This window comes from Cebus imitator, unplaced genomic scaffold (assembly GCF_001604975.1).
Source record: "Cebus imitator isolate Cc_AM_T3 unplaced genomic scaffold, Cebus_imitator-1.0 Scaffold79, whole genome shotgun sequence".
In the NCBI taxonomy this organism is placed as follows: domain Eukaryota; kingdom Metazoa; phylum Chordata; class Mammalia; order Primates; family Cebidae; genus Cebus; species Cebus imitator.
In genome coordinates, this window is record NW_016107394.1 from 5,746,142 (window position 1) to 5,755,410 (window position 9,269).

Genomic DNA, 9,269 nt, shown 5'->3' on the forward strand with positions numbered 1-9,269 from the left:
AAAAAAAAAAAACAAAAAAAAATGAGAGAGAGAGAGAATTTCATAACTAGCCATACTTTTCTCCTATTTTACTTTGGCAATTCGGAGTAAAAACAAACACTTTATTTTTGTGACATAGTGAATAGGAGAGGTCAGATATGTCAGATTTCATTGCTCAGATTTGGGGAAAGAAATTACTCTTGGTAATTTCAGTGAATAAAAAGTTGTTGCCAAAATAGAAATATTTTATGTGAAGTTCCCATCAATTGTGATAGTTTCTTACTCTCATTTCACCAAAAAAAAAAAAAAAAAAAAAAGTCATTAAGGTGACCTACACATATAGTTTGTTCTATTTAATTAGCTTCTGCTTGGTCAGTAAATTACTGTGTGCTTTTGGTCTGCATCTCAGATAAAAGAAGAATCACACAGTATATTTAAATTGATTCTTTAATTTCTATCAAAAGGTTGTAGGTTCTATTTGAAGTTGTAAATACATTATTAAATGTTGTATAACAATTTTCTCCTTAGGTCATACAGTTACTCATGAAAAGTTGTTTCTCAGTTTTTAAACTCAAACTATATTTATCTGAAATGATGGCAAAATTGATATTTTATTAGTTTGTATGTATTCTGATTTTTTAAATAGCCTCTGACAGAAATTCCTAAATCGGCTTTTTTCAAAATTATTAATATCTGACTTTCAAAAAAATGTCTGGACCTGAGGACAGATTCTCTCTGGGATTTACGTTTTTAGCACTAAAAGCCAGACAACTTGCAGCAGGGGGAGGTTAGGGGAAGAGGTAGGTAAGTATGAGTCCTACGCAAACTTATGATTTTCTTTCAGTTTCCATATAAATATAGTAATTTATTCCAGTAATGTCTTATTTGGTTATAGGAGTGGCAAACTGTCATATTTTAATCTCTCCCTTTTGCCATGGAAGATATAGATGTGTAGAAATGTGCCTGACAGAATTGTATATTGGTTTGTCATAATTTTTTCTTCCCTTACTCCCAAAATGCACTGGAATTGACGTTTACAAAAAAAGTACATTTACATTTAGGTGTGGTTGAACATAGAAGTAAAAAGAGAGCATATGACATGTTAAGGAAGCAGGAGGAGCATTGGTTTTTATTTTTCTGTATATATGCCTTTGTCGTTTTATTCATCATCTGTGGAACACTTGCAAAGAACTAGACACTGCAATTAGAGTCAAAATGGCAGGTGTGATAAATATATAACGGAAGTATATAAAGGGAGCTATAGGAACACAGAAGATGAACATATGAAAATCAGAACAACAGGTAAAGGAGGTGACAAACTGAGCCTAGAAGACTCTACAGTATTCTTCTAAGTGTTAGAAGAATATACAGTATTCTAACTCAGGAGAGAAGGTGAGACCTTCCTGGTAAAGGGAGCAGTTTATACAGAGGCATGGAAGTAGATTAGGGAATTGTGAGCAATTCCAGTGAAGCTTTTTGGGGGCTGGCACAAGAATGCAAATATTAAACAAAAATGAAATTATCTCCATTTTACAGATGAGGAAAATTAAGTTCAGAGAAGTTGAAACTTGTCTAGAGTCTTGAAAGTAGCATAGGTAGGATTTTAACCTAGCTCTTTCTGATTCTTAAGTTCACGGGCTTTCTAAATACAGTTCACTGCCTTCCATAGGATCTGCTTATTGTTCTTAAGAACTAACATTAGCTCTGACCTCAGCTGTCAAACCAATTGTGTAGAGGTATGGAAGGTATCATTTTTTTGTTGTTGCCTGTTTTAAGGAAGCCTTTTAAGGAGAGAAATAAATATACTCTCTTAGCACTAAATGCAGAGAAGAATTCAGTTTCTTATGTGCAAGATATTAAATATCATAATGAAATAAAGTCAGTTGTAATTTTGCAAAAGTTACAGCAAGAAATATCTGTTAACCCTTGAGAAGGACAGCATCATAAATCATAGTACAGAAAAGGCATTTCTGCAGGGAGGGAAGCTGAAGTACTCCAAGTATATTGCTTTTTGGTCATCTGACTTGATGTAGAAAACCCAGAAGAATGACAATTTATTGGTTTTAACTGTAATTTTGACAGGAGCTGGCCATTGGCCAGTCTTAGGCCAAACTCTGATGAGAGAGAACCAAGAGTCTGTGTTTTATTTTGTTGCTGGAAGCAAGATTCGGTTTTTAGCTTTTTTTTTTTTTTTTTTTTGGGACGGAGTTTCGCTCTTGTTACCCAGGCTGGAGTGCAATGGCGCATCTCGGCTCACCACAACCTCCACCTCCTGGGTTCAGGCAATTCTCCTGCCTCAGCCTCCTGAGTCGCTGGGATTACAGGCACGCGCCACCATGCCCAGCTAATTTTTTGTACTTTTAGTAGAGACGGGGTTTCACCGTGTTGACCAGGATGGTCTCGATCTCTTGACCTCGTGATCCACCCGCCTCGGCCTCCCAAAGTGCTAGGATTACAGGCTTGAGCCACCGCGCCCGGCCCTTTAGCTATTATATTCATAGGAGCCAACATTGACATTTTGCTATTAAAATTATATTGCCTGACTTGTGTTCTTGCTGAACAGAAAGGCTATCTTATTTAACAGAGTAGAGCATTGATATATGCCTGGACAGAACCAAAGCAGCTTTGGAAGATGGTGAACCAAGCTCCAGCATCTGTGTTCCCTCTCTCTGCCAGTGACCTATTGATGTGAGGATAACGATACATGTTTAAAGAATAAAACCATGGTACTGGTGAAAACAAAAGAGGATGTCATTGGAATAACAAAGGTTTTGGCACAGTTCTCAAAGATACAAAGTAGATAGGACTGTTTTGATGAATAAACTAAAGTAGAGAAAAACTGTAGCCTAGAACACAAATGGAAACGGCCACAGGAAGGTTTCCTGATAGAGAGAATCATCGGAGGATTCAAGGTTGGAATTTTGCAGTATTGAAATCAATAATTAACTTAAGCAATAATCAGGGTAGTTGAGCTAGTTGGCCCATTCTTCCTCTGTGCATTTGGAGCAACTTTCTGTAAGATTTTCTGTAGCTGCTTTCTAAACATAATGGATTCTTGACCTGGTTAGGTCCCATGGTATAAGTGTTTGACATGGTAGAAAGTCACAGTAGAACCTAAAGTGACTGGACTTTTATAGCCAACCCAGAAGAAAACATGAAAGACAAGTCTACTCAGGAGTGAAATACCTACCCAGAATAAAATCCCAATGTGAAGCTCCCTTTGACAGTTGCAGTAATTTAAAGTGAAAGTATACCTACCTTCTCCCAGCACATATACTCAGAAGGAAAGCCTAATTGTCAACAGGATGAGCTCAGTTATACTAATGGCACTAAGGGGTGAGGCCTTTTATGTAAATCTCATAGCTACAAAGGTATCCCAGTTGCCTTTACTAATCAATCTAATCACTTATTCATGGGTTTGAAAGGAGCACTAATGATCATCAGATATTTGAGGAAAACAGCATGAATGAGACCAAGTTGAATAAACAGAATAGCTGACCCAAAGTAGAAAGTACAAAGAATGGAGAACTTAAAAAAAAATCAAATTAATCTCCTCAAATTTTCCTTCCAGCCTCTACCTAAGATGTAGATGGAAGGAGTTTCACTTCTACCCTAACAATAAAAAAAAAAAAGAACTGGATAATGTACAAAGTCATAACTTTTCTTAAATCCTTCAGAAAACTAGGATCTCAAGGCCACCCAGTAGGTTGAGTATAATGAAAGACAGACAGCCTCCGAGGAGACCTCGGATGTGAGTACTGCTCACTAATGGCGGAGCATGGGAAGAAGTTGGGGCTGCTGTATAATAAGGTAAAATAATTGAGCTAAAGTTTTTAACAAATTGTTGATGACCAAGTATGGACTAGTATGTGACTATAGCAGTTATAAGGCAATTCTTACCAGCTTGCAGTTTCTTCTGCATTGACCTCTATTGGATATTCACAAGAGAGATTGAGGATAGGTTAGGAAATCTTTGTTCTTCTGCAGGTAATGTGTCTTCTTTCTATGGCTGCCTTGAATATTTTCTCTTCACTTCTGATTTTCAGCAGTTTGAATATAGTGGTCTAGGGATGTGGCAGGGCAAGAAGGAGGGAAGAAGGGAATATCTGTGTTTTTAGGCGGATCACCTGAGGTCAGGAGTTTGAAACCAGCTTGGCCAATATGGTGAAACACCATTTCTACTAAAAATAGAAAATAGCCAGACTTGGTGGTGGACACCTATAATTCCAGCTACTTGGTTGGCTGAGGCAGGAGAATGCTTAAACCCGGGAGATGGAGATTACAGTGAGCTGAGATTGCACCACTGCACTCCAGCCTGGGCAACAGTGAGACTCTGTCTCAGACAAGAAACAAACAAAAAAAGATAATCAACTTTCTAAAGGAAAAATAATGATGTTTGTGGGCTTATTGCATACATGAAGTAAAATATATGAAGATTGAAAACTGGGAAAAGGAAGAAATGGCCGGGAGTGGTGGCTCACGCCTGTAATCCCAGCACTTTGGGAGGCCGAGGCGGGTGGATCACTTGGGGTCAGGAGTTCGAAACCAGCCTGTCCAACATGGCAAAACCCTGAAAGTGCACTATTTTTAGTTTTTTAATACTCTACATGAAGTGGTATAATATTACAAGTTGCATATTTCTAATCAGAAAATATGAAATCCAAAATATTCCAAACTTTGAAACTTTTTGAGTGCCAACAAGGAAATACTCATTGGAGCATTTCAGATTTCAGATTTTGGGGTTTAGGGTTGTTGAACTAGTACGTATAATGCAAATATTCCAAAATCTGAACAAATTTTAAATCTAAAATATTTCCCATCCCAAGCATTTTGGATAAGGTATGCTTGACCTATTTTTGAAGGTAGACTATGCTTAATTAAAGATATATATTGTAAACTCCTGGACAACCATTAAACTTTTTAAAGAGATTAAAAAGTAAGCCAATAGTGAAGAAAAATGGAATACTAAAAAATACTCAATCCAAAAGCATTTAAAAAGAGAGAAAAAAGGAACAAAGAAGAGATGGAACTTACTGGAAACAGCTAGCAAAATGGTAGATTTTAATTTAATCATAGCAATGATTTTATTAGGTATAATAGTCTGAACATCCTAGTTGCAAAAGAGATTATCCAGATTAGATTTAAAACAAAACAAAAACCAAGACCCAAATAAATACTGTCTTCAAGAAATCCACTTTGAATATAAAGGCAGATATATTGCCAGCTGTGGTGGCTCACATGTGTAGTCCTAGCACTTTGGAAGGCCAAAGCAGGATTGCTTGGAGCCAGGAGTTCGAGACCAGCCTGCTAAACTGCATTAGCTTTGATAGAGAAAGGAACCTGATATGTTACATTTTAACCCATTTGTTAGCTGGTTAGGATATATATTTTAAAATTTCCTTTCTATCACGTTGCAAGGAATTTTCTTAAGGGGAGGTCATGTAATAACATTTTCTAGAGTCTTCTGAACTGAGGAGGGGGACACTCATTTGTATTTTGAAGCCCAGATCTGTCTTTGGTCCTATTTATGGTCTTCTTAATGCTATTTGAGTTTAGGCAGCCTAATTTATCTGGGATGAAAAATGATACTGCATGTTTCTCTAGTGGTAGAAGAATTCATATGCTTTCTGATGAAGTATGTGGAGGTGGAGGGTGTCAACCTAAATGTCTTAAAATATCATTAAGGTATAGATTTGGGAAGAAGTTATATAGTGGGCTAAAAAAGTTAAGTTGTGTTCCTTGGTTAAGTTCTATTGGGGGTCAGAGTTCTCAACTTATTGGTCTTCATAATATGTTGAAAGAGAAGAGAAGGGTGCTTAAATATGGTGAGAAGGCTGGGCATGGTAGCTCAGACCTATAATCCTAGCTCTTTGGGAGGCCACAGCAGGTGGGTGGCTTAAGCTCAGGAGTTCAAGACCAGCCTGGGAAACATGACAAAATCCTATCTCTACAAAAAATTTAAAAATTAGCTGGGCACGGTGACATGTGCCTATTGTCCCAGCTACTTGGGAGGCTGAGGCAGGAGGATCACCTCAGCTTGGGGAGGGTGAGTCTACCTTTAACTGTGATCATGCCAGTGTACTCCAGCTTGGGTGACAGAGAGAAACCCTGTATGAAAAAAAAAAAAAAAAAAAGAATTGAGGTATGAGGGTGTCATTTAAAATATGGAATATTCCTGTATTTCACATTCAGGCTGTCTTGATGTAAAAATAGTTGAAAAATCAGATTACACATTTCCTAACTACTGATTTGTTTTTTGAGATGTAGTCTCCCTCTATTGCCTAGGCTGGAGTGCAGTGTCAAGATCTTGACTTACTGCAACCTCTGCCTCCCAGGTTCAAGCGCTTGCCAGCTAATTTCTGTATTTTTAGCAGAGATGGGGTGTCACCATGTTGGCCAGGCTGGTCTTGAACTCCCGACCTCAAGTGATCTGTCAGCCTCAGCTTCCCAAAGTGCTGGGGTTACAGGCACGATAAATAATGATATTTATGAGAAAGATGACAGTTCATAGAAACTACTCATATTTATGAACTATATTACAGTAGTCAAAATACAGGTACTTTTTACTCTTTTTTAAAACATACTTTCAGTAATGTTATTGTATAGCATTTTCAGTTGGAAAGGAATTAACCACTCATTTTTTAAAGTGAAATTTGAATTTTAAAATCTTATCAATTATTGACCATCTTTCTCAGTCAGTAATTGAGAAATATCTATAGATAGAGAGTCTTAGGCATATACTCTTAGGCTCCTGCCAGAGGCTAGACTTTTGTGAAAATTGGACCAATAGGGAAATTTATTCTAGCTACTCTCCCTAGAAAGATCTCTGTACTCAACCTACTTTCCTTAACTCTTTTTCTTTCCCTCTTACAGTCAGGGATTTTGGGCTTGGCCTCTTTGGTTGTGATTGAGTAATCCTATGTTACATGTGGAATTGTCTCCTTCCTTTTCTTTCTAGGAAGTGCATTTTCAGCTGAGCACCTCAAACTTCAACTCCAGAAGGAATCCCTAAATGAGTTGAGGAAGGAGTGCACCGCAAAGAGGTAAGTGCACACTGAGAAGCATTACTCTGAGTGTTGAGTTTACTGTGAAGATAGATTTGAACAAGCAGCGTTCTTTAAAACTACTGGTATTAATTTGTAGTCCATATACCTCAGTGCCACATTCATTTATTCAACACATATTCATTGCGCACCTACTGTGTGTTATGCACTGTGCCAGAGGCCAGTTATGAAAGCTCCTAATATGTAGTTTTAATCAGAAACATGAACACTATTTGACTTTCTCAGGTCACAGCATCATGGTTTAATATTTGAATTTCTTCCTCCTGTCTTCTATAGCTTATAGATTTTTTTAAAATATTTTTTTCAGATTTACTTCTGCTTCTTGTTAGCTCATTTGGATTACTTTAACAACTAGATTATCTCCCTAACATCAGTTTCTTCATCTTTCCAGATTGTCCTCCGTGCTACTATCGGAACTTTCCTCTTAAAAATACCATTTTTACCTTGTTTTTTAAGTTTTTTTTTTTAATGTGGAGAAACATTCATTCATTCATTCATTCAGAGACAGGGTCTCACTCTGTTACCCAGATTGGAGTGCAGTGGTGCAATCATAGCTCACTGTGGCCTCGAACTATAAGTTCTAGACCCAAACTTATGGCCTCAAGTGATCCTCCGCCTCAACCTCCCAAAGTGTTGGGATTACAGGCATGATCCATCATGCCTGGCGTTTTTATCTTCTTAATATGGTGATCCTTTTGCTTAACTTTCAAATAGCCTTTAATAAATTGGCACTATTATGCAACTGGAGTTAATTTTAGTCACTCTCCCAACATTCATTTAACAAATGCTAATAGTTTTTATCTTCATTTTTTCCAACACATGCTTAATTCATTGGTACCTCTGGTCTTTTGCTCATCTTCACTCACTATTCCTGGAAAGTCCATCCACCTGCACTTTTCTTCAAAAAGCTTTAGCAGTTGAGGATTCAAAAATGCTAGACCTAGAGAAAACCATAAAGATTATCTATTCTAATTCTCTCAATTTGCAGATAGGAAGACAAGGCTCTGGTAAGTTCCTGTTTGTCCAGCCCACTAGCAAAGCCAGGACTAGATCCCATTATGTCTTTAATGCTGTTTCAATAAGAAAAAAAGTGATTTTTGTACTGTTACACACCACTCAGCGCAACACTGTTGACATTAGATTTTCCAGCAGACCCTCACTGTATGTCTTATAATTTAATTCAGTTCTTACTCTATCTTCCTGCAAATAATATCAGATGCCACAGATTAAGATCTTATTCACACAAGACTGCCTTACCACCACATCAGATGCCAGTTGCAAGCCCCAGGTTGTGACTTGTGCTTCTGATTGACCTGCTTTAAATAGAGTTTCCTATAACCCACTCCTTGATTTGATTAATTTGCTAGAGCAGCTCACGGAATACAGAAAAACATTTACTTAACCCTTACTGGATTATTATAAAGGACATTACAAAAGATCCAGATGAACAAGATGGAAGAAATGCATAGGGCAAGGTATGGTGGAGGGAGCATGGGCTTCCATGCCCTGTCTGTGCATATCAATCTCCAGACACTGCCACAGTCTGGAAGCTCATTAAATCTTGTTGTGCGAGAGTTTGCATAGGTCTCAAGCTCCAGCCCTCTTCTCAGAGGTTGGTGGATGGGGAAGAAAGTCCAACCCTCTCATCACTTGATCTTTCTAGTGGCCAGTTCCATCCTGTCTAGGAGCCCTGCCTTAAGTCATCTCATTAGCATAAACTCTGGTGTGATCAAAAGGGGCTCATAATGAATAGCAAAAGACACTCTTATCATTAAGGAAATTCCAAGAGTTTTTAGGTGCTCTGTGATAAGAACCAGGGAGAAAGATCATATATATGTCATATTATATCACAGTGCTCTTTGCATTATACTATAGTTTTTTTACACTTTGACCTACAGTTTCTCCTAAATTTCTTTTGTTCTTAAATTCTTGACACAGTTGATCAGACAACTTATTTTACAGGTATTTTATCTGTTGGTCATGTTTCTTAAGTAGTGTAAGAGAAGAGCTGGTCCCAGACACAGTGCCTCATGCGTATGATCCCAGCACTTTTGTAGGCTGAGACGGGCAGATGGCTTGAGCCTAGGAGTTCGAGGTCAACCTGGGCAACATGATGAAACCCTACCTGTACAAAAAATAAAAAAATTAGCCAGGCATGGTTGAGTGCACCTGTAGACCCAGCTTCTCAGGAAACGATCACCTGAGCCTGGGAAGGTCAAGCCTTCA

At 37.9% G+C, this 9,269-nt stretch overlaps 1 protein-coding gene across 5 annotated transcripts in view; it reads left to right on the top strand.

Moving 5' to 3' along the window:
* UVRAG (UV radiation resistance associated) overlaps positions 1-9,269 on the top strand; it is a 309,856-nt gene that overhangs the window by 167,423 nt on the left and 133,164 nt on the right. For all 5 annotated transcript variants that reach the window (XM_037740137.1, XM_017533023.2, XM_037740138.1 and 2 more), the window contains one exon: positions 6,938-7,022. In XM_037740137.1, the coding sequence (XP_037596065.1) occupies positions 6,938-7,022 (85 nt within the window). The remainder of the gene's footprint in view (positions 1-6,937; positions 7,023-9,269) is intronic.